General features: G+C 44.7%; 1 protein-coding gene across 2 annotated transcripts in view; it reads right to left on the reverse strand.

Moving 5' to 3' along the window:
• The window catches only part of wnt2bb (wingless-type MMTV integration site family, member 2Bb), a 143,490-nt gene that overhangs the window by 78,206 nt on the left and 39,055 nt on the right, over positions 1–26,229 (reverse strand). For both annotated transcript variants that reach the window (XM_043716369.1, XM_043716368.1), the window contains exons 4-5: positions 18,930–19,207; positions 10,870–11,134 (exon numbers count right to left, since the gene is read on the reverse strand). In XM_043716369.1, coding sequence (XP_043572304.1) covers positions 10,870–11,134; positions 18,930–19,207 — 543 coding nt within the window. The remainder of the gene's footprint in view (positions 1–10,869; positions 11,135–18,929; positions 19,208–26,229) is intronic.

A 26,229-nucleotide genomic window follows, 5' to 3' on the forward strand; every position in this document is an offset into this window, starting at 1 on the left:
TTCTGCCTCGGAACACTTCAACCCCAGGGCATCAATGTGGACTTCAACAGTTTCCTCATTTCCCCTTCCCCCACCTCACCCTAGTTCCAAACTTCCAGCTCAGCACTGTCCCCATGACTTGTCCTACCTGCCTATCTCCTTTTCTACCTATCCACTCCACCCTCTCCTCCCTGACCTTCATTCCCTCCCCCACTCACCTATTGTACTCTATGCTACTTTCTCCCCAAGTTTGTAAATGTTTGTAAATGACACAAATTTAGGTGGAGGAAGGGGGAGGCTGCAAAAGAACTTGGACAGGCTGGGGGAATGGGCAAAGGAGTGGCAGATAGAGTAGAATGTGGAGAGAGTGTGAGGTTATGCTCTTTGGTAGGAAGCTTAGAGGCACAGACGATCTTCTAAATGGGGAAAGGCTTTGGAAATCTGAAACAAAAAGGGACTTGGGAGTCCTAGTTCAGGATTCAATATGCAGCTTTGTTTAGCAGTTAGGAAAGCAAATTCAATGTTAGCATTCATTTCAGGAGGGCTACAAAAGTAGAGATGTACTCTTGGGGCTGTATAAGCTCTATTCAGGCCACAATCGGACCATTGTCAGTGGTTTTGGGCCCTGTATCTAAGGAAGGATGTGCTGGCCTTGGAGGGATTCCAGAAGAAAAAAAACTCTAGAATCCCTATAGTGTGGAAACAGTCCCTTCAGCCCAACAAGTCCACACCACCCTCCGAAGAGTAACCCACCCTGAACCATCCCCCCTACCCTATTATCCTAAATTTACCCCTGACCTACACATCCTTGAATACTACAGGCAATTTAACATGGCCAATTCATATCTTTAAATTGAGGGAGGAAACCGGAGCAAACCCACACAGACACAGGGTGAACATGCAAACTCCACACAGACAGGCGCCCAAAGCCGGAATCGAACTGGTGTCCCTGGCGCTGTGAGACAGCAGTGCTGACCAATGAGCCACCATGCCAAGATTTACAAGAATCTTCCTGGGGATGAAAAGCTTGTCTTATGAGGAGCACTTGAGGACTTTGGGTCTGTACTCAATCGAGTTTAGTAGGATGAGGATGGTTCTGATTGAAACACTCAGAATATTGAGAGGCCTGGATAGAGTGGACATGAAGATGTTTACACCAGTAGGAAGACCAGGACCTGAGGGCACAGCCTCAGAGTGAAGGGATGACCCTTTAGAACTGAGATGAGGAGGAATTTCTTCAGCCAGAGGGTGGGAAGTCTGTGGAGCTCATTGCCACAGAGGGCTGTGGAGGCCAAATCATTGAGGGTATTTAACACAGAGATAGATAGGTTATTGATTAGTAAGGGGGTCAAGGTTTATGGGAGAAAGCTGGACAATGGGGTTGGGAAACATATCAACTAGGAGAAAGTGAGGACTGCAGATGCTGGAGATCAGAGCTGAAAAATGTGTTGCTGGAAAAGCGCAGCAAGTCAGGCAGCATCCAAGGAGCAGGAGAATCGATGTTTTGGGCAAAAGCCCTTCTTCAGGATTCCTGAAGAAGAGCTTATGCCCGAAACTTTGATTCTCCTGCTCCTTGGATGCTGCCTGACCTGCTGCGCTTTTCCAGCAACACATTTTTCAGTTGGGAAACATATCAGCCTTGATTAAATGGTGGAGCAGACCTGATGGGCTAAATGGCCTAATTCTGCCTCTATATCTTATGGTACTCATTGGAATAAAGAGTAAAGAGATGAGACTTTATTGAAATGTACAAGATTGTTAGGGGCTTGACAGGGTAGAGATGGAGACGCTGTTTTCCATCATGGGAGACTCTAGGAGCAGAGGGTATCATCTCAGGGTATGGGGTCATACACTTAAGACAGAAATGAGGAAGAATTTCTTCTCTCAGTTAAAAATCACACAACACCAAGTTATAGTCCAACAGGTTTATTTGGAAGTATTAGCTTTCAGAGCACCGCTCCTTCACCAGTGCTCCGAAAGCTAATGCTTCCAAATAAACCTGTTGGGCTATAACCTGGTGTTGGGTAGTGTGCACCCCAGTCCAACACCAGCACCTCCAAATCCTTCTCTCAGAGGAGAGTGAATCTGAGGAATTCTTTACCACAGAGGGTTATTGTGGCTGGGTCATTGAGTATATTCAAGAATGAGACAGACAGATCTTTAATCTTTAAGGGAATCGAAGGTTATGGGGAAAAGGCAGGAAAATGGAACTGAGGATTATTGGATCAGCCACTGGTTGGTAGAGCAGGATTTAGCAGGATCCCGATATGCAACTCCCAGCTAACTGCGGAAATGATTCACTGGTGATCAGAAAATCCAGGATGTTTAAATTTGGTGAAGTTTCATTAATTGGGTGGAGGACAATTGCAAATCCGACGTGAAAATGGTGAAGACTAGCACTGGGGGCAGTCGCTGATGGTCGTTACCACTCAAGGCTGACCATCTGTGGGTGGCACGGTGGCAGTGGGCGGCACGGTGGCACAATGGTTAGCACTGCTGCCTCACAGCGCCAGAGACCCGGGTTCAATTTCCCGCCTCAGGCGACTGACTGTGTGGAGTTTGCACGTTCTCCCCGTGTCTGCGTGGGTTTCCTCCGGGTGCTCCGGTTTCCTCCCACAGTCCAAAGATGTGCAAGTCAGGTGAATTGGCCATGCTAAATTGCCCCTAGTGTTAGGTAAGGGGTAAATGTAGGGGAATGGGTGGGTTGCGCTTCGGCGGGTCGGTATGGACTTGTTGGGCTGAAGGGCCTGTTTCCACACTGTAATGTAATCTAATGTGATCTAATCATCTAATCTAATCTGGGAGAGGTGAGCAGTAAGATAAAGCTCCACTGACTGAGAAGAGGGCCCACAGAAAACAGAGGCTGGTGAATCAATCACTCCCACCCCCACTGTCTCCCTGTGCAGTCAACCCCACTGAGACGGCTGTGTCAGACTGGAGCTCCAGACAGAGCTTAACACAGAGGTGGCCATCAAGTGCATTGCATTGCGGTTCAGTGGTTAGCACTGCTACCTCACAGTGGGTTTGATCCCAGCCTCGGACGACTGTCTGTGTGGAGTTTGCACATTCTCCCCGTGTCTGCGTGGGTTTCCTCCCACAGCCCAGTTTAGGTGGATTGGGCATGCTAAATTGCCCATAGTGTTAGGGGATGTGCAGGGTAGGTGGATTAGCTGTGGGAAATGCAAGGTTAAACGGGTAGGATGCTGTTCAGAGGGTTGATGTGGACTCAGTGGGCCGAATGACCTGCTTCCACATTGTAGGGATTCTATGATCGAGATGCAAACCATTGTCTCACAAGACAGTGCACCATCACAGAGGTAATTCTTGGTGGGTATAAGTTGTCCAGGATTGAATTTAGTGGATTGTTTTGGTCATTGTGCTTCATTTGTTGTAATCTTCTCATTAGGGCATACCCAGAATAACTGTACAGCTTCTCGTTAGGGCATACCCAGAATAACTGTACAGCTTCCTTTCTGCATTTTCTGAAGGCTCATTTTCCAAATTTCAATTTAAATGTTAAATTCAGAATTTAATATCCAAAGCTGAGTAATTTTCCTTCTGTGATATATATATACATATATATATATATTTCTGATACTTGGACAGAGTGGTTGTGTGCAGTTTATTCAAAACCTACAAAACCTGATATCCTGAAGCTTCCCCAGCACGGTCCTGTCAACAGAATGAGCCTAATATTTGCTTTTGTGCCAAAATATCATAATGCCCAATGAATCATGAGAGTTAGTGGCAGGTGCAGTGCATTGTACTGGCCAAGTTGGTACATGCAGAAGCCCTTCGACTGCCCTACAATAAAATCAGAGAGTGCTGGAGAAACTCAGACACAGTGTCAGACAGCACTTGTGGTGAGAGAAACAGAGTTAACTGTTTGAGAATGCTATGACTCTCCTTCAGAAGTTTGGGGCAGTATGGTGGCTCAGTGGTTGGCACTGCTGCCTCACAGTGCCAGAAATCCAGGTTCGATTCCAGCCACGGTGACTGTCTGTGTGGAGTTTGCACATTCTCCCTGTGTCTGCGTGGGTTTTCTTTGGGTGCTTCGGTTTCTTCCTACAGTCCAAAGGTGTGCAGATTAGGTGGATTGGCAATGCTAAATTGCCCACAGTGTCCAGGGATGTGAAGGCTAGGTGGGTGCGTCATAGGAAAATGGTGTCTCTAGGTCGGCTGTTCTTTGGAGGATTGATGTGGATTTGTTGGGACAAATAGCCTGCTCCCACTCTGGAGGGATTCTATGAACTGCCCCTGCAATAATGCTATAGCTTTTAATGCAGCAGATATATGAATCTGGGAATGCAGATGTAGATGCACTGATGCTGAAGTGCAGTTGGATTGATTGAGGAGTTGCAAATACACTGATCTATGGGATGTGGGGAGATGGGACAATCACTGGATCAGGGAATGTACTGGGATTTGGCTTTGTATCCTGCCATGGCAGATGGTGGATTGTGAATTCAATAAAAGCCTGAAATTAAGAGTCTAATGGTGACCATTAAACCATTGTCAATTATCAGAAACAAAACCTATCTGGTTCACTAATGTCTTTTAGCTCAGGATATGGGACATGATCTGGCAGCGCAGGTTTACTTATGGAGGTGTTGTAGATTCACTGGTCCCTAGGTACAGATACTGATCTGTTGATATCGATACACTGCCCTGTCGGGTGCAGATATTGATCAGTTGGGTGCAGACACACTGATTGGACTGGGATTGCATATTCACTGAATTGAAAATGCAATTACATTGATCTGGACAGGTGCAGATTCTAAGTTTTTCATATCGAGGATTCAGGTCTTGGTTATTCTTCTTGTACAGTCACTCCCTGAAATCTGTCCATTTGGGGATGTGTTCATCATTACTCATCTCAAACTACAGCTGAAAATGTGTTGCTGGAAAAGCGCAGCAGGTCAGGCAGCATCCAAGGAACAGGAGAATCGACGTTTCGGGCATAAGCACTTCTTCAGGACACGTCGATTCTCCTGCTCCTTGGATGCTGCCTGACCTGCTGCGCTTTTCCAGCAACACATTTTCAGCTCTGATCTCCAGCATCTGCAGCCCTCACTTTCTCATCTCAAACTACAAGCAGCTGACTGACCGTGACCATATTGCAGATTGGTATCAAAGGCTGCTCTTGACTGACCAGACCAGGGCCCTCTGACTGAGAGCCTGACTTGACTGAAGGTTGATGAGAACCAGGCCTAGCTTCCCAGCTGGAGTTGGGTGGTGAGGCCAGAGAGGGGTAATGCGAGTCTGGTAGCTCGGTTATAGAGTCATACAGTCCTACAGCACGGAGACAGGCCCTTTGGCCCACATTGTCCATGCCGACCAAAATGTCCATCCACGCTAACCCCATTTCCCCGCACATGGCCCACATTGTTCTAATCCTTTCCTATCCATGTATTTGTCCAAGTGCCTTTTAAATATTGTTAATGTACCCGCCTCAACCACTTCCACTGGCAGATCAATCCATATGAATACCATCCTCTGTGTAAAAAAGGTTACCCCTCAGGTTCCCTTTTATTCTTTCACCATTAACCTTAAACTGATGCCCTCTAGTCCTCAATTCCCCAACCCTGGGAAAAAGACTGGTGCATTCACCCTATCCATGCCTCTCATGGTCTTACAAACCTCTATAAGATCCTCCCTCAGTCTCATAGGCTCTAAAACAAAAGTCCTAGCTTGTCCAACCTTTCCCTATAACTCAGACCATTGAGTCCAGGCAACATCTTTGTAAATTCCTTCTGCTCTCTTTCCAGTTTAATAACATCCTTCCTATAACGAGGTCACCAAAACTGAACACAATACTCCAAGTCGCCAGCGTTCTGTATAATTGCAACATAACTTCCCAACTTCTATACTCAATGCCCTGTCTGATGAAGGCCACTGTGCCAAAAGCAGCATGGTGGCTCAGTGGTTAGCACAGCTGCCTCACAGCGCCAAGGACCCGGGTTTGATTCCAGCCTCGGGCGACTGTCTGTGTGGAGTTTGCACATTCTACCAGTGTCTGCATGGGTTTCCTCCGGGTGCTCCGGTTTTCTCCCACAGTCCAAAGATGTGCAGGTCAGGTGGATTAGCTGTGCTAAATTACCCATAGTGTTCGGTCCATTAGTCTGAGGGAAATGGGTCTGGGTGGGTTACTGTTTGAAGGGTCGATGTGGACTTGTTGGGCTGAAGGGCCTGTTTCCACACTGTAGGGAATCTAACCTCAAGCCTTCTTCACTACCCTGTCTACCTGTGACTCCACTGTCAGAGAACCATGCACCTGAACACCAAGGTCCCTCTGTTCCACTACATTAAGGCCCTACCATTCACCATGAAACTCCTACCTTGCTTTGACTTTACAAAATACAAGACCTCACACTTATCTACATTAAGCTCCATTTGCCATTTCTCGGCCCATTTCACCAGCTGATCAAGGTCCTGTTTAGGGGGCGAAACACTAAAAGGAATATAGTTAGCCTCCAGAGAGGCTGAAAGACAGAGAGTGGGGCTGAGAGAGCTGGAAGACAATGCTGAGAGACAACCTGACTCACTCTGTGAGCTGGGGAATTGCCCTGTATGCAGTGTGCTTGCTTAAACATTACAGTGAGAGTTGCCGGAGCAGCGGTCTCAGAGCGAGGACTCAGTGAGTGATGCAATGTTGGAGGTGCACCATTCCCTGCAAGTTCCCCTCTGAGCCACTCACCGTCCTGAGTTGGAAATATATCACCGTTCCTTCCATGTCGCTGGGTCAAAATCCTGGAATTCCTTGCCCAAGGGCATTGTGGGTCTACCTACAGCACATGGACTGCAGCTCACCCCCACTTTCTCAAGGGCCACTAGGGATGGGCAATAAATGCTGGGCCCAGCCCAGCAATGCCCACATCCCACAAATGAAAATAAATAAAAATCCTGAGGTGCAGGAGTGAAGAGCAGAAATGCCCTGCAAATGGATCAGAGATGGTGATGTGGAGGCTGGTATCAGGGGGTCTGACTGCAAGGTGCATGGACATGAAGTGTTGGTGGTCACTGCCCATGCAATGTGCCCTGAGATGTTGGTGCTCAGTGTCCAAGATGGAAGCCTGAAGGAGCACACTGAGAGCTGGAGTCACCTAGTAGCCGCCTGGACTTTCACTTTGAGAATTCTCGGCATCTAGTTTCCTCACGGTGGGTGGTAGCTGTTTATTAATGCAGTGAAACCCATAGGTAATGAGCCTGACAACAGATAATCATCCCTCTGCAACACCCCGGCTTTAACAGGTATCTCGCTGCTGCTGGGAAATAATCTTCTCTCTACATCCTGGAACTCTGTTGGAAAATGCAGTGAGTGCTCCTGACATCGAGATCGGCATCGCTGGAATTCTCACAGATTCAGGCCGATTTCTCATCATATGAGAAATGCAGGAGGAACCAGGTTTAACAAAACGCTGATAATCCTTGAGTTTCAGCTGCAAAATCAGTAGTGACTCCCAAAAGATTGTCTTGCTGCAGGTTCTGTTTGGCTTCTGTGGAAGTCAAGATTAAGTTGAGAGAGTTGAATGATGGGATCTGCCATGCGCTGTTTCTATGGCATGTTGCTAGGATTTATTAAGGGCCTGGGAGACATATCATGACAGCTGCAAGGTCACTGTCGTTGTTTATGACACGTCCTTTCTTGCTATGGAAATGTAATCGTGCTGCATACATTGGGAAATACAGTTAATCTTACATTTGGACAGAGAGAAAAGGAGATGTAATTTGCAGCACAGTTGTCTTGTTCTCCACTTACATTCAATATTTACTGAGAATTTATTTTTCAAGAAGATTAGATGTTGAAACCAGGGGAATTCCATTCAACTCCCTCCTCCGCCACAAGTTTGACAAGATTACCCCAATCAAAAGGTGGCACCCTTTCAATACCAGGGCTCAGTGCAGACACTAATGGACTCTGACACTTTTAAATGATTTTATTTTATTTTATACATTGATTTAGCTTCTACTGGGGTACGCAGTGAAATCCTGTGCACCACACTTTAAGAAGGGCAAGAACGCATCAAGGGGATGTAGAAAATGCTTACCCGAGTGATTGCAGGGAGAGACAGAGTGAGAGACTGCAGTTTTGTAGAAGGTTTGGAAAGGCTGGAATTAAAAACAGTAAATGCTGGAGAAACTCAGTCAGTCTGCCAGTCTGTACAGAGAGAGAGAGAGAAACAAAGTTAACATTTTGAGTCTGGCGTGACTCTTACTGTGGTTCTTGGTACGGTTCTAAAGAGGAGTCACACTGGACTCAAAACATTAACTCTGTTTCTCCCTCCACAGATGCTGTCAAATCTGTTGGCTATCACCTTCCTAATACAGTTGGATAGAGTTTGGGATGGAACCGTCAACTGATACACAGCCGAGCTCTCTACAGCACTGTGGTTTTCCATCTGATTCCTGATCCATGGGAACCTACTTTTTACCAGATTGTAGACGTTCCCCAGCAACGACAGCACCATCACCGCCTCCCCCCCAAAACAGATCTCTGCGTCTCTACCCTCCTACCACTATCCTGCTCTCACCATGAACAGTTCCTCTGGGAACTACCTTTTGTTTCTTGATAATTGCCTCATTAATCCTTTGGCCTTTAGTCTCCTGCCCTTCAGTTTGTCACATATGATTAGATTAGATTAGATTACTTACAGTGTGGAAACAGGCCCTTCGGCCCAACAAGTCCACACCGACCCGCCGAAGCGCAACCCACCCATACCCCTACATTTACCCCTTACCTAACACTATGGGCAATTTAGCATAGCCAATTCACCTGACCCGCACATTTTTGGATTGTGGGAGGAAACCGGAGCACCCGGAGGAAACCCACGCAGACACAGGGAGAACGTGCAAACTCCACACAGTCAGTCGCCTGAGTCGGGAATTGAACCCGGGTCTCTGGCGCTGTGAGGCAGCAGTGCTAACCACTGTGCCACCGTGCCGCAAATGATATGCTTCTGTTTGTTCTCTCTTGCCCCACCCACTGGCCAATTTCCCCGGCTCTGTGCTTGCTTAAACCTTTTCCAATTTCAAATTAGAAAATGTCATCAATACAAGACATTAACTCTGTTTCTATCTCTAAAGATGCTGCCATACCTGCTGAGTATGTCTAACATTTTCTTAAAACTTGATTAAAGATTAAAAGGTTAAAAGGACAATACAGCTGTAAAGTCTTTGACAGACAAATGGAAGGCAGTTGCTGCATGGCCAGGGACACCCACATCCCACGTGCAAAGAAAACAGCAAAGTTTGTGAGGGAGGATCAGGGTCTCCTTATTTCACACTGACAGATAGAATGACAATGGTGTTCTTAACAAATGATACCTATCAATCTTATCAATTAGTCAGCTGAGAAGATATACTTCCATTGATAGTTCATATAGTATCAAGAAATAATGACCCTCAAAAATGTGTGACCACTTATGGTGGACAACTGCTCTGGTTTGTTGCAGTCTTGGGCAATGTTTATCCCTCAACCATCAACATCGTATTTGCTATAGGATGGTTTACACTCAACACAAACAGAAAATTGCTGGAGGAATCCCACCGCTGCCATTTCTGGGGGTTGCTTGTGCTGCAGCATGTTACATTTCAGTGTTAATCGCTGCTGTGTTTAAATTCCAACAAGACCAGCTTGTTTTTTTGTGGGTGGCACGGTGGCACAGTGGCACTGCTGCCTCACAGGGCAGAGACCCGGGTTCAATTCTCACCTCAGGCACCTGACTGTATGGAGTTTGCACATTCTCCCTGGGTCTGCGTGGGTTTCCTCCGGGTGCTCCGGTTTCCTCCCACAGTCTAAAAATGTGCAGGTTAGGTGAATTGGCCATGCTAAATTGCCCGTAGTGTTAGATGTAGGGGAATGGATCTGGTGGGTTGCTCTTCGGAGGGTCGGTGTGGACTTGTTGGGCCAAAGGGCCTGTTTCCACATTGTAAGTAATCTAATGTAAACTCAACAGATCTGGCACCATCTGTGGGGAGAAAGCAGAGTTAATGGTTTGAGTCCAGTGACTCTTCATCAGCAGAGTGTTCACTGTGTCTGGTATAACAATGGTGAGCAGTGTGTTTAGTGAAAGGGGAAATGTGGACTGCCTGAATATTGCAGGTAGCCTCCCTCTGGGGATGATTGAAAAGTCTGTGACAATGGCTGGTGATTGGGGAGGTGGAGCAGAGTGAAAAAAGTTACCTCTTTAGCAAGATTATCATCACCCCTCTCTGTAATAGCACTTTCAAAATCCTTCTGCTCTCTCATGCTAACTTATCAAATGACAGTTCAAGGTCCTTGAATGCACTGTTGCCACCAACTCTGCTGGTCCCTACTTCTACAGTAATTGTTTCTGAAAGATTCATATATACCACTTGAGTCAAAGTCACGTTGTGTTTGACTTTGATCACAGCTTCCTGATGCACTTTGACCTCTTCAACAGTTTGTTGATGACTTCATTCTTTTTCACACCCAACCCCCTGGTCCATCTCCATGGTACCTGTGTATCCTGAATCTCCTGGTTATCAACTACAATCAAAGTCACTCCGATCATTTTCCATCTCATTGCATCAAGCTCCTGGGTTTCCCCTTCACTGTGTCCTTTTTTAATGGGATCCAAGGCTGAAGCTCACTATTTCCTCCTCCATCAGCTCAGCCACTGATCCTGCACTTTCTTTGCCACCAGAACACTAATTTCTGTACGTGCCTCACTTTTCCCAGTTTACAAATGCCCTTGTCTTGCTATCTCTCTCACAAACACTGCAACCTTTTCAGAGTCAGTTTTCACTTGGTGTGGTATTCCTGATGAAGGGCTTTTGCCCAAAATGTCGATTTTATAGTTCCTCAGATGCTGCCTGAACTGCTGTGCTTTTCCAGCACCACTAATCCAGAGACAGCTTGGATCTTACCTGCTGCTTTATCCATGACACAATAATCAGGCGAGTTCTCAAAGTACACCAAGTCGTTCTTGATCACCCTATCGGAGTGTTTGTTGGTGACAGTGAAACCAGTTCCGTCTTGATTCATGGTGACCTGAACCGCCAGGTGGTATTTCTTTCGCAGGTAATCTCCTGTCTTTCGAAAGTCCGACATTGCTAACCAACAAGTCCTTAATGTACAGGATCCACTGACACCGTGGCATTTACACTCCAGCTTCATGAACCTTTTCACAGCCTGCGGGGTTACAGAGACACTGAGTTATCACAAGAGATACAAATCACCAGTCTCAGATCTGAGAGGGCATTCAAAAAAAGAGTTGCCATTCTCAAATCTTATCCCTGTCCTGGGAGAGTTTGATGGGGACAGTGTAGAGGGAGCTTTACTCTGTATCTAGCCCCATGCTGTCCCTGTCCTGGGAGTGTTTGATGGGGATAATATAGAGGGAGCTTTATTCTGTATCTAACCCCGAACTATCCCTGTCCTGGGAGTGTTGATAGGGGACAGTGTAGAATGGGCTTTACTCTGTATCTAATCTCGTGCTGTCCCGGTCCTGGGAATGTTTGATGGAGGGGACAGTGTAGAGAAAGCTTTACCCTGTATCTAATCCCATGCTGTCCCTGTCCTGGGAGTGTTTGATGGAGGGGACAGTGTAAAGAAAGCTTTACCCTGTATCTAATCCCATGCTGTCCCTGTCCTGGGAGTGTTTGATGGGGACAGGGGAGAGGAAACTTTACCCTGTAACTAACTCTGTGCTGTCCCTGTCCTGGGAATGTTTGATGGGGTCAGTGTAGATGGACATTTACTCCCTTTCTAACTCGGAGCTATCCCTGTCCTGGGAATGTTTGGTGCGGCACAGTGTAGAGGATTCTTTACTCTATAGCTAATCCCGTGCTGTCCCTGTCCTGGGAGTGTTTGATGGGGACAGTGTAGAAAGAGCTTTACTCTGTATCTAACCCCATGCTGTCCCTGTCCTGGGAGTGTTTGATAAAGATAGTGTAGAGAGAGCTTTACTCTGTATCTAACCTCATGCTGCCCCTGTTCTGGGAGTGTTTGATGGGGGACAGTGTAGAGAGAGCTTTACCCTTTATCTAACCCTGTGGTGTCCCTGTCCTGTGATTGCTGGATGGGGGACAGTGCAGAGGAACATTTACTCCGTTTCTAATCATAGTTACTGATTGTACTGTCCTCTGGTACAAGGTCAGCCATTATTTATTAATGACCCTCCACAGTTTGATTGCCAGCTCCATTCCTATTGTTTTCTGAGGAGCACTACTGGAGATGTTTGTAGAACACAACGGCTTTGAACCTGTGGTCTGAAGCTGCTGCTAGTGAGGGTCGATAAATGAGACTGATCCCGTGGATGTATGAGCAGTGTATTGTATGAAACCTCAGTCTCTGCTCTGAATCAGAGTGTTGTGAGTGGACATTCCACCCCACAAACAGAAGCATTGTTTCTGGGTTGTCTCTCACTGGAATACCCGTGTACAATGACTTACAGGAGATGTCTCTTTAAAGGGTGATGACCTCCCTCAGTGCTATTGAATCAGTGGTTGAACCTATAAGTTGTACTCAGGGCCATTAGTTCAGCCCAAACCTCTCATGGGAATTTTTCTGCCTCTCATTTTCCTCTTTTTCGTTCAGCCAAGAGCTGTTAAATCATCTGGGGTACAGTCACTTGAGTGGTCCCTGTCTCCAGGGATCCCAGCCCAGTCTCGCTAGGCCTATGCATCACCCTCCTGCTTTCAGCCACAAGGTCATTAGCTCAAGATCCCCTCCAGAAACCCGAGTGTGGGCATAGCAGATCCCGCAGTGCAGTACCGAGGGAGTGCTGTGGTGTCAGAAAGAGATGATAGAACTAAGGCTCAAACCACTGTTTTCAGAACAGGGGAGTTCTTCTCTTGTCCTGGTCAAGATTCAGGCTTCCACCGAGACTCAAAACAAATGATCTGAACATTTCACAGAATCATTGATTTGCTACAGTGCATGTGGCCCCTTGAGTTTGTACCAAGTCTTCGAGCACCTTGACTCAGTGCCAACCTCGTGCCCTTTTTCTATAACCCTGCATTTAGTTCACTCCTTTCACAGGAGCTTGCTGTGCCTTTATTCCCCAGGTCATAGCAGCAATTACATTTCTAAAATGTATCATCAGTTGCAAAACCCATTGGGATTCTCTGCAGTTATACCGCATGCTCCATGTGTGCATACATTCCTTCTTTAGCAGAATGATGAACGTCAGTAAATGGACATGAACAGGGCTGACCATTTCAGATAGAGATAAGATGGAGGGTTGTGAATCTGAAGAAGTTTTACCATAGAGGGCTGTTGAAGCTAAGTATATTGAAAGTTGAGATAGGCAGCTTTTTAATCAGTAAGGGAATCGAGGGGAAAAGGCAGGACGGTGGAATTGAAGATTGTCAGATCAGCCATGTATGGCAGAGCAGACATAATGGGCTGAATGGCTTACTTCTGCTCCTCCATCTTACAGTCCTATTTAATAGTGGAAATTAAAAATACGGGGGTTTTATAAAGCATTAAAGATTACAGAATGAACAATTCCTGAAAGGCTATTCCACGATGAAGAGTAAGAATTAGAAAATAAATTTTCAGGGAATTGGAAAAAGACTTTGGAGTGTACTTCTTCTCGTTAATCAGGAGAAAACCATTTCTAAGTTCTGCGTTAAACAGTGAACAAAATCAAAATGTATACAGTAAAAGCAGGCCATTCCAAGCCGAAGCAGTCTATACTCAGCCTATTGCCCTTACAGGGATAATGGCACAGAGCTAGTGTCACCAGGATAATAGTCCAGAGTACTCAAATTCTGCACATGTTTCAGTTAATGACTCTGGAATTGAAAGTTTGTCTCAGTAATTTATTTTATTATTAACTCACAGGATGAGGGCATCTCTGGTTGGGCCAGCATTTATTGCCCATCCCTGATTGCACAGGGGACAGTTAAGAATCAACCACATTGCTGTGGGTCTGGAGTCACATCTAGGCCGGACCAGGTAAGGATGGCAGCTTCTTTCCCTAAAGGACATTAGTGACCGAGATGGCTTTTCCCCAATAATTGGTGGCACAGTGGCTAGCGCTGCTGCCTCACAGCACCAGGGATCTGGGTTTGATTCCATCCTTGGGCGACTGTCTATGTGGAGTTTGCACATTCTCCCTGTGTCTGTGTGGGTTTCCTCTGGGTGCTCCAGTTTCCTCCCATAGTCCAAAGATATGCAGGCCAGGTGAATTGGCCATGCTAAATTGTCCATAGTGTTACGTGCATTAGTCAGAGGGAAATGGGTCTGGGTGGGTTACTCTTTGGAGGGACAGTGTGGATTTGTTGGGCCGAAGGGCCTATTTCCACACTGTAGGGAATGACTTCATGGTCACCATTAGATTCTTTTATTGCTGTGGTGAGATTTGAACCCAAATCCCCAGAACATTAGCTAAGCTTCTGAATGAATAATCTAGCGATAATACCGCTAGGCCATTGCCACCCCTACAATGACTGAATGGCCTACTCCTGGTTTCTACATGTCAATGTGTTTTACTCTGAAATGACTGAACATAAAAAATCTCTGCATAATGCCTGTAATTAATAGATTTTGAAGTCATTTATTTTCCACTCTCCTTTCCCATGGTGCTTTATTTGGTGCAAAGCATTCTAGACTTTAATAACTTTGGGTGAAAATAGTTCTTCTACTGCCCCTCATGATTTTTCTGTTGAAAAGTCAGAGATTTAACAGATAGAGTGAAAGTGTTCCCATTGGAGACCAGGTTATAGTCCAACAGGTTTAATTGGAAGCACACTAGCTTTCAGAGCGACGCTCCTTCATCAGGTGACTATCACCTGACTATCACCTGATGAAGGAGTGTCGCTCCGAAAGCTAGTGTGCTTCCAATTAAACCTGTTGGACTATAACCTGGTGTTGTGTGATTTTTAACTTTGTACACCCCAGTCCAACACCGGCATCTCCACATCATGCCCATTGGTGACAGTTTTGAGGACATGAATTTAAAGTAATTGGTGAAAGGAGGAAAGACAATGTAAGGTAAAACCTTTTTGCCAAGAAATGGAGGCAGATTCACAAGGGCTTTCAAAAGGAAAACCTGGTAGTTTTCCAAAGAGGGAAAAAAAGATCCTGGGGTTTGGGAAAAGAGAGTGAGAATGGAGCTAGTTCAATTGCTATTGCAGAGAGTCAGCATCGGTGTGTCAGGCTGAATGGCCTCCTTCTGTATGGTAAGAATTCTTAGAACCTATGATGCAAAAACTCCCCCATCCAAAAGTACTCCTTAAACTTAACATTGAAAACCAAAAGACAATTCCTGCAGGGGCTGGACATCTGAAATGAGATCAGAAATGCTCGAAATCCTCAGCAGGTCTGGCTATGTCTGTGAAAACGTTAACTCTATTTCCACTTCCACAGACATTGCCAGACCTGAGCATTTCTAGCAATCTCTCTTTTGATCTTAGAAAACTAACCCTCCAGTCTCGGGACACAGTGATATTCCAAAATTTGTTTTAAATTTCATGAGAGTCAGGAAGGAGCAGGTTTCTGTAGACAGACAAGCAGCAGTTCGAACCTCACCTCCCTGCTCCACTTAAACCTAATTGTTTTTTGATTTGTTCAAAGGGATGTGGATTTCGTTGGCTGGGTTGACAATTATTGTCCATCCCTAGTTTCCCTGAGGAAGTAGTGGTGAGCTGCTTTCCTGAACTGCTGCAGTTCTCAGGTATAGGTGAGGGAGGGATTTCCAGGATTTTGACCCAGTGACAGTGAAGGAAAGACAATATATTTCCCAGTCAGGAAGGAGAGTGCTTGGAGGGGTACTTGCAGAGGGTTGTGTTCTCATGTATCTGCTTCCCTTGTCCTTCTAGATGGGTTTGGAAGGTGTTGTTGAAGAATCTTTGGTGAATTTCTGCTGTACATCTTGTATTTGGTACACAATGTTGTGACTGAGTGTCAGTGGTGGAGGGAGTGGATGTTTTTTGGATGTGGTATTCAATCAAGTGGGCTGCTTTGTCCTGGATGATGCGATGTATTTTGAGTGTTATTGGAGCTGCACTCATTCAGGTAAATGGGGAGTATTCCATCACACTCTTGACTTGTGCCTTGTAGATGGTGGTCAGGCTTTGGGGAGTCAGGAGGTGACTTACTCACTGCAGGATTCCTAGGCTCTGACTTGCTCTTGTAACCATATTATTTGTATGGCTAGTCCAGTTCTGTTTCTGGTCAATGGTAACACTCCTTGATATTAATGGGGATTCAGTGATATTAATGTCATTGAATGTCAAGGGCTATTGGTTAAATGTTCATTGTCTGTCATTTGTGTGACACATGTTACTTGCCACTTGTCAGCCCAAGCCTGGATATTGTCCAGATCTTGTTGCGTTTGAACATGGACTGCTTCAGTATCTGAGTCATGAATGGTGCTGAACATTGTGCAGTCATCAGCGAACATCCCTACTTCTGATTTTATGATGGAGGGAAGGTCATTGATGAAGCAGCTGAAGATGGTTAGGCTTAGGCCACAACAATGCGGAACTCCAGCAGAGATGTCCTAGAGCTGAGATGACTGACTTCCAGCAACCACGATGATCTCCCAATATCTAGGTATGACTCTAACTAGCAGCGAGTCTTCCCCTGAATCCCACTGACTCCAGTTTTGCTCAGGCACCTTGATGGAAGGACATCAAACAATGGAGAAAGCAGGACTGAAATCATTCCCTCTCTGCAAAAAGCAGAACCTGAAAGTGATGCCCAAAAATATCTAACAGGACAGCACAATGAGTAAAAAATATATAGTTCCTTTGAGAACTTTTTGTTTTGTTTTACAATGCTTTATGCAATAAAATTGATGATGAAATATGTTCTCTATGATAACTGATGCAAATTGATTTAGAAATCATTAACCCCTTGACAATAGTGTTTCCTTTGCATGTTTTGCACATGTGGATGTTATCTGTAATACATCTGATATCAATCTCACTCTCCTGGCATGTTGTCTGATACAAAATTCAACAGATTTTTCATACAGGTCTCTTGGAGACTATTTGTATCTCTAGCCCCCGTCTCACGGCAGTTCAGAAAAGGAAAATAGGACAAAGGAGGCCATTCAGTCTCTGAATTCATTTTCATTATTATCCAACTTTGGCTGATCTGAAACCCAACTTTGGCCATATCCCTAAGTCGCTCTCGTTGAGAAAAGAATATATCCATCTAATAATTATATAAGAACACTAAGAACATAAGAAATAGGAGCAGGAGTAGGCCGTCTGGCCCCTCAAACTGTTCCGCCATTCAATAAGATCATGGCTGATCTTTTCATGGATTCAGCTCCATTTACCTGCCCGCTCACCATAACCCTTAATTCCTTTACTGTTCAAAAATATATCTAAATTTGCCTTAAAAACATTCAACAAGATAGCTTCAACTTGCTTCACTGGGCAGGGAATTTCATAGATTCACTATCCTTTGGGTGAAGAAGTTTCTACTTGAATCAGTCCAAAGTCTGCTCCCCCTTATTTTGAGGCGATGTCCCAAGTTTTACTTGATCTAACAACATTTACAGGAGAGAGTTCCAAATTTCTACCACCCTCTGTGTATGGAATTGTTTCTGAATTTCACTCTGGAAAGGCCTGGCTCTACCTTTGAGTTTTGTCCCTTGTTCTTAATTCTCCAACTGGTGTAAGTTGTCCCTTGAAGTTTAACCAATCAGTTTCTCCTTAATATCTTAAAAAGTTGGATCAAGCCACCCTCTAAACTAAATTTTGTAGAACGTGATCAGGGTAGTTCTTAGCTATGGCCTTAAGTTGCAAGTTTCCCAGAACCAACTATTGCATTCACTGCAATGGAGTAACAGGAGCAGGCCATTCAGCCCTCAAACCTTTGCTGTCCAATTTGATCAATGCAAATTTGCATTTAATCACATTTGTTCAACATCCCTTGCTATCTTAAATGACCAAAATACAACTGACCACCAGCTTTTTGGCACAGAGGACTCCCAGCTTCTTCCACATGTCACGGGAGGAGCTGCTTCCTAATCTCCTTTGTGAATGGTTTAGCTCTAATTTTAAGGTTATGTCCCATAGTTCTGGACTCCCCTACCATTGGAGAAAATTCCTCATAACAAATTACCAGATCCCAAATTAGCCTGATCCCTGGTTGGATCTACAACATATTATTTTCTGAACCTAAATATACTCTATGAATTCTTTCTCTTAGTTATCTTTACCAATTTGATTTTCTCAATCACATGAAGACCAAAAAGACACCCATGATTAATATATTGCCTTTGTTAATGATCTCATTATCTCCTGATTTATTCGCTGTCCTACTGCTGGGGACCTACAGACTATTCTCACATTTTCTTCTAGATATTTCTTTTTTGTACTATATAGAGTCGACATCTTCTGATCCAAGATCATTTCTAGTTATCATATTTATTCCATTTGTTACTAACAAAGCCACCCCATCTTCCTGCCTTTCTTTCAAAAGGTTATACACCCTTGACTATTTGGTACCCAGCTTTGACCTCCTTGTAACCATATTTCTGTAAGAACATGCCCATTAACCCGTGTTTGTATCATTAATTAATGGTTCCTTACCTTTCTTTCCTGCCTTTACATCAATAATTCAGGACTTTATATTAATCACAAATAAATGGTCATTGGTGCCTTTAAATGGCATAAATAACTTATACTCAATAATAAATACTTTTCATTAATAAGTCGGGGTGTTTCATCAATAATTGGTCCCATTACTTCAAGAACTGTTTCTTCATCAATAGCTAACAACCTCTTATTATAAACCATGCAAATTAGTGACAAAGATTTTGCTGCACAGGTTACACCATTAGAAATTTTCTAGGCCTCACTTAAACACTTGCCGAGCTCTCTGGGTGTCAGTTCTGTTTTAAAAGTACGTTTAGCTCAAAAACTGGAGGCTGTGTGCAGCCAAGTCAGAATCAGATTGCATGTCAACCAGGATCCGATTGTCATTTGTTTGACTGGCCTGTTCTCTGTCATCTACTTACCGTCCTGCCGCACCGGTTATTGTGGAGGTTCATCAGCGCCCTGGCATCTTTTTCCTTCTTTTCCTTGGCATCTACAAAATCTTTGGAGAACTTGATTCCATAGTTGATGTTGTCGCTGCAGCCTCCCCAGTCAAACTCCCCTCTCGGGTCCTGGGCTTTGTCCCTCTTATGTGAATCACAATTGCAGCTGTTCAGTTCTCCCTGGCTACAAGCTCGAGTGATAGCGTACACTACACCAGCAGAGGAAATTGCGTAGACAAAAGCAGCCTCTCGGCTACCTGAGGAAACAGGGGGAGATGTGCTTAGAGACAAGGAACTGGACAATGTTCTTTCCCCCAGAGAACAAAAGCAAACAACACTCAATTTCATTATTCATTCATTCACAGAAATGAGTCATTGACCCAGACTGACATTTATTGCCTATATACAGATGTGCTCAAAATTCTTCTGCTGCTGCTTCTGGCCTCTCCTCAATCCCTGTGGAGGTCTGATTTTTAAAAAACACTTTTTCATGGGGTGGAATCATCCCCAGCCAGTCAACATTCATTGTCTATTCCTAATTACCTCTTGAATTGATTGATTGCTAGATCACTTCAGAGGCCCAGTTAAGAATCATTATGGGTTTGGAGTCACATGTAGGTCAGACCATATGAAAATGGCAGATTTCCTTCCATAAAGGAATCGAGTGAACCAGATGGGTTTTTTTTAAAACAACAAATGAATGTTAGCTTCAAGGCCACAATAACTGAAACTAACTATTCAACTCGCTCACTGAACATGGAAATTCTACCAACTAGTGAGATTTGAAGACAGGTCGCCAGGTCATTAGTTGGGGTCTCTGGATTGCTGGGACAATGACAAGAATGTTCTGTTACCACTTCCCCAGCCTAGCACCTCTGCAGGGGAATATGAAGAACAAGAATGGCCACAGGAATGATACTTCCCCTGGTCATGGGGTCTCGAACCAGGGGACACAGTCTCAGAATAAAAAAAGTAATCCATTTCATAGAACATAGAATAGTACAGCCTGGTACAGGCCCTTCAGCCCTCGATGTTGTGCCGACCTTTTATCCTACTCTAAGATCAGACTAACCTACACACCCTTCATTGTACTAACTCTCATGAGCCTATCTAAGAGTCACTTAAATGTTCCTAATGTATCTTACCCTACAGTATAAGCACCCACCACTCCCTGTGTAAAGAACCTACCTCTGACATCTCCTCTAAACCTTCTTCCAAGCACCTTAAAATTATGCCCCTTTGTAATAACCGTTTCTGCCCTGGGAAAAAGTCTCTCATTATTCACTCTATTTATGCTTCTCATCATCTGGTACACCTCTATCAAGTCACAGCTCACCCTTCACTCCAATGAGAAAAGCTCTAGCTCCCTCAATGTTTCTTCATAAGACATGCCCTCCAGTCCAGGCAGCATCCTGGTAAATCTCCTCTGCACCCTCTCTAAAGCTTCCAATTTTAGAGGAGGAACCTTTTCACTCAGAGAATGGCGTAATTTGGAATTCTTTACCCCAGAGAGCTGTGGAAATTTGAGGACATTTAAAACAGAAAGCAATTTAGATTAGATTAGTGTGGAAACAGGCCCATCAACCCAACAAGTCCACACCGACCCTCCGAAGAGCAACCCACCCAGACCGATTCCCCTACATTCACCCCTGACTAATGCACCTAACACTACGGGCAATTTAGCATAGCCATTTCACCTAACCTGCACATCTTTGAACTGTGGGAGGAAACCGGACCACTCAGAGGAAACCCACACAGACACGGGAGAATGTGCAAACTCCACACAGACAGTTGCCTGAGGCAGGAATTGAACCCGGGTCCCTGGCGCTGTGATGCAGCAGTGCTAACCACTGAGCCATTACTTCAAAGGATATGGGGCAAAATGGCGTGGAGATAGAGGACCGCAATGATCTGGTGGACTGGGCCAGAATAACTTGTTCCTACTCCAATAAAAAATAATCTTAAAATTAGAGTGAGGTGATTTTAAAGTAAAATTATTTTCTTGCATAAAGAAAATTTTGTTACTAGCTGAAAATCCTCCCCCAAACAGATGTGTATATCAGAAGCACCAGGCCAATATTTATTGTTCATCCCTAATTGCCCAGTGGGCATTTGACAGTCAACCAAATGTTGCTGGTGGGTCTGGGGTCACAAGTAATCCAGTGGTGCTCAAAGTGGTAGATTTTAAGAAGCTTCTCTCTTGAGGAGTGCGGAGCAAGAGGTGGTGAAGCATTTGGAGGGAAGTTCAAAGTTTGGACCCTCACAGCTATCAACACGAAGTAATTAAAATCAGACCCTTTTTTAAACATGTGCTGATGGATGTGGGCTTTGCTGGCTGGGTCAGCATTTATTGTCCTTGAACTGAATGGCCCGCTAGGCCATTTCAGAGGTTAGAGACAAAAAGACCCTGCAAATTGTACTGCAGTTGACAGGCAAGAGGCAGGAAGAACACAGCAAGCCAGGCAGCATCCTGAGGTGCAGAAGTCAACGTTTCGGATGTAACCCTTCTTCAGGTGAAGTCGTATTGAAGGGTTATACCCGAAATGTCAACTCCTCCATCTCCTGAGGCTGCCTGGCCTTCTACGTTCTTGCAGCCTCCTGCCTGTCTATTACAAGCCATTCCAGAGGACAGTTATGATCCAACCTGGTCTGGAATTACACGTAGGCCAGACCAGATAAGAATGACAGATTTCCTTCCCTAAACCAGATGGACGTCTACAGCAATAGTTACATAGGCTAGCCCGTTTATTCTAGAGCTTTGAAAAACATGAACTTAAAAACCTCAATTTTAGGACACAAACCCACATCCCCAGAAGAGGAACCCACAGTTTTGGATTTCTAGCCCAGGGACAGGAACACTACATCACTGTCCCCACACAGCTCTGCATGAAGCTGCAATTGCTAGGATGCAGACATTACAGAATGTGTAGAGTTGGAGGAAAATACAGAGCTAGGGTGGGACAATGTCATGGATGGATTTGAAAACAATATAGGAATTTCAAAATCAGGTGTTGTTTACTGTGTATACCTTTTTATATTTTTAACTGACAAAAACACTGGTGCAAAAGAGACATTTATTTCCATTCCACTTTTCCCACACACAGAGCCTTATCATTTATTTTCTTGTGAAAGGTGTCAGGTTACATGTTCATTATTTATTGAGGTCAACTAACTGCTAACAAGCAATTGTAAACAGCAGTAAATCCGTGCGCGTTGCTCACTCCACAGTGAACACATTATGCCAGGTCCTGACTGCACAGCACTTTCTGGTCATTGCTGTTGTGCTAACACACTGCCCTTTCACCCATTTCCACCTCTCTCATCCTCACCTGTTTATACTATCCATTCTTTCCCTTTCCTTTGATCATCTCCTCTAGTTGCCAACTCAAATCTTGTCCATTGAGTCAGGTGACTATGTTACAAAATTGTCCTTACCCTGCCTCCCATTCTTTCTTACTCTAGATGTCAGATGACCAAGGGGTTACCCTGATGTAATACAACAATAATAACAATTTGTATCTTTAGCATTTTGGCTGCAGCTTTCCAACATATCTCCTTGATTCAACATCTTATAATAGCATCTTGATTAGTGGTGCTGGAAGAGCACAGCAGTTCAGGCAGCATTCAAGGAGCTTCGAAATCGACGTTTCGGGCAAATTCCTGATGAAGGGCTTTTGCCCGAAATGTCGATTTCGCTGCTCCTTGGATGCTGCCTGAACTGCTGTGCTCTTCCAGCACCACTAATCCAGAATCTGGTTTCCAGCATCTGCAGTCATTGTTTTTACCTCATCTTATAATAGCATTCCATTGACCTGGTCTTGCATATTCTCAGTAACTAGGCACCTGGGGCAGAGAATTCCAAAGGTTCACAAACCTCTGAATGAAGAGATCGTCTCTTTCACAGATCTAAATGCTCCCTTGATTCTAGTTCTCTAGCTGCTTCAGAATTTCACTTTCCAATTCTTTCTTTTACTTTGTTCATGTGATGTGGGGTGCACAGGCAAGGCCAGTCCTTATTTCCCATCCGTAACTAATGCATTTATTACAGAATTACCACATTTCTAGAGGGTCACATATAGGCCAGGTAAGCACAGTGGGTTTCCTTGGCTACCAGTGAACCAGATGAGCTTTTCCAACATTCAGCAATGGCTTCGTGGTCATCACTAGACTTTTAATTCCCAATTTTATTAATTTCAAATTCGGCCACCAGCCACATGCAGACTTTGAACTAAAATCCCCAGAACATTATCACTGTCTCTGGATTAACAGCCTGGTGAAGCAATGTCGAGACTATCACCTCCCTTTCGTGAGAACCAACCAGGATCAGAATAGGTTCTGCTATAACACGTGTTTTGTCTTTGTGAATTTGCTGTAACGGGATTGATGAATTGGGGATACTGTTTCTAAAGCGTGAACCTTTAATTTGTGTGTTGGCTGTAACGTGGTTATATCACCAATACTCTAAACTCTGTTTCTAAATCGCAGTTTTTTTCTGTGGCACGGTGGCACAGTGGTTAGCACTGCTGCCTCACAGCGCCAGAGACCCGGGTTCAATTCCCACCTCAGGCCACTGACTGTGTGGAGTTTGCACATTCTCCCCATGTCTGCGTGGGTTTCCTCCGGGTGCTCCGGTTTCCTCCCACAGTCCAAAAATGTGCAGGTTAGGTGAATTGGCCATGCTAAATTGCCCGTAATGTTAGGTGCAGGGGTAATGTAGGGGAATGGGTCTGGGTGGGTGCGCTTCGGCGGGTCGGTGTGGACTTGTTGGGCTGAAGGGCCTGTTTCCACACTGTAAGTAATCTAATCTAATCTAATCTAATGTGGGGTTGCACAAGAACACAACTGCCACATTATGGAAGAACAACCTGTAATTCTGGCAGATTTCCTTTCCTAAAGGCGTTAGTTTTCGACAGTGGCTCCAGGCCACCATTAGGCCAGGGCTTTTTAAAAAAAATTGAATTCAAATTTTGTTATGTGCTATGGTGGGATTCAGACCAGCCTGGGGTTTGTAATTGCTACCCCAGTAACAACAACACTGCACTACTGCCCCACGGTGAGAATGGAGGATTTATACAGTCATACATCACGGAAACAGACTCTTCGGTCCAACCAGTCCAAGCCAAACACAATCCCAAACTAAACTAGTCCCAACGACCTGCACTTGGCACATATCCCTCCAAACTTTTTTTTTATTCATGTGCTTATTCAAATGTTTTTAAACCTTGTAACTGCACCCACATCTCCTACTTACCGTAGAAATTCGTTCCACACATGAACCAGTGTCTGTGTAAAAACATATGCCACTCCTGTCTTTTATTAAGTCACCTCTCATCTTAAAAATATGCCCCTAATCTTGAAATCCCCCACTCGAAAAAAAAGATACCTGCCATTCACCTTATCGTTAGCCTTCATAGAGTCATAGAGATGTACAGCACAGAAACAGACCCTTCGGTCCAACCCATCCATGTCGACCAGATATCCCAACCAAATCTAGTCCCATTTGCCAGCATCCGGCCCATATCTCTCTAAACCCTTCTTATTCATATACCCATTCAAATGCCTCTTAAATGTAATTGTAACAGCCTCCACCACTTCCTCTGGCAGCTCATTCCATACACATACCACCCTCTGCGTGAAAAAGTTGCCCCTTAGGTCTCTTTTATATCTTTCCCTTTCACCCAAAACCTATGCCCTCTCATTCTGGATCCCACCCCAGGGAAAAACACTTTGTCTATTTATCCTATCCATGCCTGTCATAATTTTGTAAACCTTTATAAGGTCACCCCTCAGCCTCCAACGCTCCAGGGAAAACATCCCCAGCCTGTTCAGCCTCTCCCTGTAGCTCAAATCCTCCAACCCTGGCAACATCCTTGTAAATCTTTTCTGAACCCTTCCAGGTTTCACAACAACTTTCCGATAGGAAGGAGAACAGAATTGCACACAATATTCCAACAGTGGCCTAACCAATGTCCTGTACAGCCGCAACATGACCTCCCAACTCCTGTACTCAATACTCTGACCAATAAAGGAAAGTATCCTTTCTACCTGCGACTCCACTTTCAAGGAGCTATGAACCTGCACTCCAAAGTCTCTTTGTTCAGAAACACTCCCTAGGACCTTACCATTAAGTGTATAAGTCCTGCTAAGATTTGCTTTCCCAAAATGCAGCATCTCACGTTTATTGGAATTAAACTCCATCTGCCACTTCTCAGCCCATTGGCCCATCTGGTCAAGATCCTGTCGTAATCTGAGGTAACCTTCTTTGCTGTCCCGCACTACCTAAGGTTACCCTGCAGGATTCTCCTCTCAATCTCTCGCCTTGCCTGAAGTATGGTGACCCTTGGGTGAAACTCTCTCTGATAAGAGTAGGACTATGGCGACTTTACCTTTGAATGGGTCACCATTTGCCCTGAGGGCAATTAAGGATGGGCAATAAATGCAGAGCTTGCTGTCAACCCAAGAATGAATTTAAAAAACCCTTGAATAAAAGTGAAACACTGTAGACGTTGAGAAACTGAATTGAAAACGGAAATTGCTGGAGAAACTCAGCAGGCCTGGCAGCCTCTGTGGAGAGAAAGCAGAGCCAATGTTTCGAGTGTTGTATAACCTTTCATCAGAGAGTCTGAAGAACTCACCCACTGAAGAGTCATTTTGGTCTCAAAACATTAACTCTGTTTTCTCCCTGCACAAACACTGCCAGATCTGCTGAATTTCTTCAGTAAACTCTGTATTTGTCACTGTAATATTAATTGGGCCTGATTACTGTGAAATGTAGACTTTCCTGCTCCTCGGATGCTGCCTGACCTGCTGTGCTTTTCCAGCGCCACTCTTTTCAACTCTGACTCTTCAGCATCTATAGTGCTCAACTTCTCCTGATTCTAACCCTGTTTATCCACGCTCATTTTGAATTCACCCCTTTCACCAGCCAGTGACTACAAAAATGACACACACATGTTAAATCTTGAATGAGTTGAGGCTTTAGCTGTTAATGATGCCTCCCACAGCCCAATAGCCCACTGTCAGCTACTGTCCAGAATGAGCAGGTAAGGTACTAACAGGTATTTGGCAACACTTGGAATGTTAGGAGAAAAAAGGGAAATCAGCAAATTTGAACTGAGTCAGTTTCTGGATTAGTGATTCTGGAAGAGCACAGCAGTTCAGGCAGCATCCAAGGTTTGGTTTGTGAAATAGTCATACTCCAGAATGTGGATTAGTGATTCTGGAAGAGCACAGCAGTTCAGGCAGCATCCAAGGAGCTTCGAAATCGACGTTTCGGGCA

This window comes from Chiloscyllium plagiosum, chromosome 26 (genome assembly GCF_004010195.1).
Source record: "Chiloscyllium plagiosum isolate BGI_BamShark_2017 chromosome 26, ASM401019v2, whole genome shotgun sequence".
Taxonomy (NCBI): domain Eukaryota; kingdom Metazoa; phylum Chordata; class Chondrichthyes; order Orectolobiformes; family Hemiscylliidae; genus Chiloscyllium; species Chiloscyllium plagiosum.